Here is a 532-nt window from a genome sequence, read left to right on the forward strand (position 1 = left end):
GGAGGCCGTGGGAGCCCAGCGAGCCGCGGTCGTCGCTCAGCACCTGCTCCCTGTGGACGATCCGGATCTCGTCGGCCGGCACCCCCGACTCCAGCTCGCACAGCGCGCGGAAGTCGCGCAGCTCGAAGTCAGGGCTGACCTGGAGGGAGAAGGTCGCCTCGGACAGGTCCCTCCGCACACAGTACACGGTGACCAGCATGACACGGGCCNACGCGGGCTCCCACGGAAGCCCGGTCTGTCGCGTCGCGGCCCTGACGTTCCCAGGCCGGCCCTTCCCCCCGGCTGGTCTGCCCCGCGGGCCCTTCCCGGACAGCAGGGGACCGTCCACCCAGGCTGCTCAGGGAGCTGTATTCCCTGCGCTCTTCGTCACCCCCAGGCAGGGCGTGGGGTCTCCCGCACCACAGCATCACCCCGTGTGCCTGGGGTGAAAGACGGGGGTGGGACTCGGCGCCTGAGCTCGGGGGTGGGACTCGGCGCCTGAGCTCGGGGGTGGGACTCGGCGCCTGTGTTCGGGGGTGGGACTCGGCGCCTG

At 72.1% G+C, this 532-nt stretch overlaps 1 protein-coding gene across 1 annotated transcript in view; it reads right to left on the minus strand.

Annotated features, from left to right (window-relative positions):
* The window catches only part of DDI1 (DDI proteasomal shuttling factor 1), a 1204-nt gene extending 992 nt beyond the window's left edge, over positions 1-212 (minus strand). The window contains 1 exon segment of the mRNA XM_077769878.1: positions 1-212. This exon segment is cut by the window's left edge and continues 84 nt beyond it. Coding sequence (XP_077626004.1) covers positions 1-199 — 199 coding nt within the window. The 5' untranslated portion in view covers positions 200-212.
* Positions 213-532: the final 320 nt, after the last annotated feature.

Source organism: Crocuta crocuta, unplaced genomic scaffold (genome assembly GCF_008692635.1).
Source record: "Crocuta crocuta isolate KB4526 unplaced genomic scaffold, BGI_CrCroc_1.0 scaffold80, whole genome shotgun sequence".
Taxonomy (NCBI): Eukaryota; Metazoa; Chordata; class Mammalia; order Carnivora; family Hyaenidae; genus Crocuta; species Crocuta crocuta.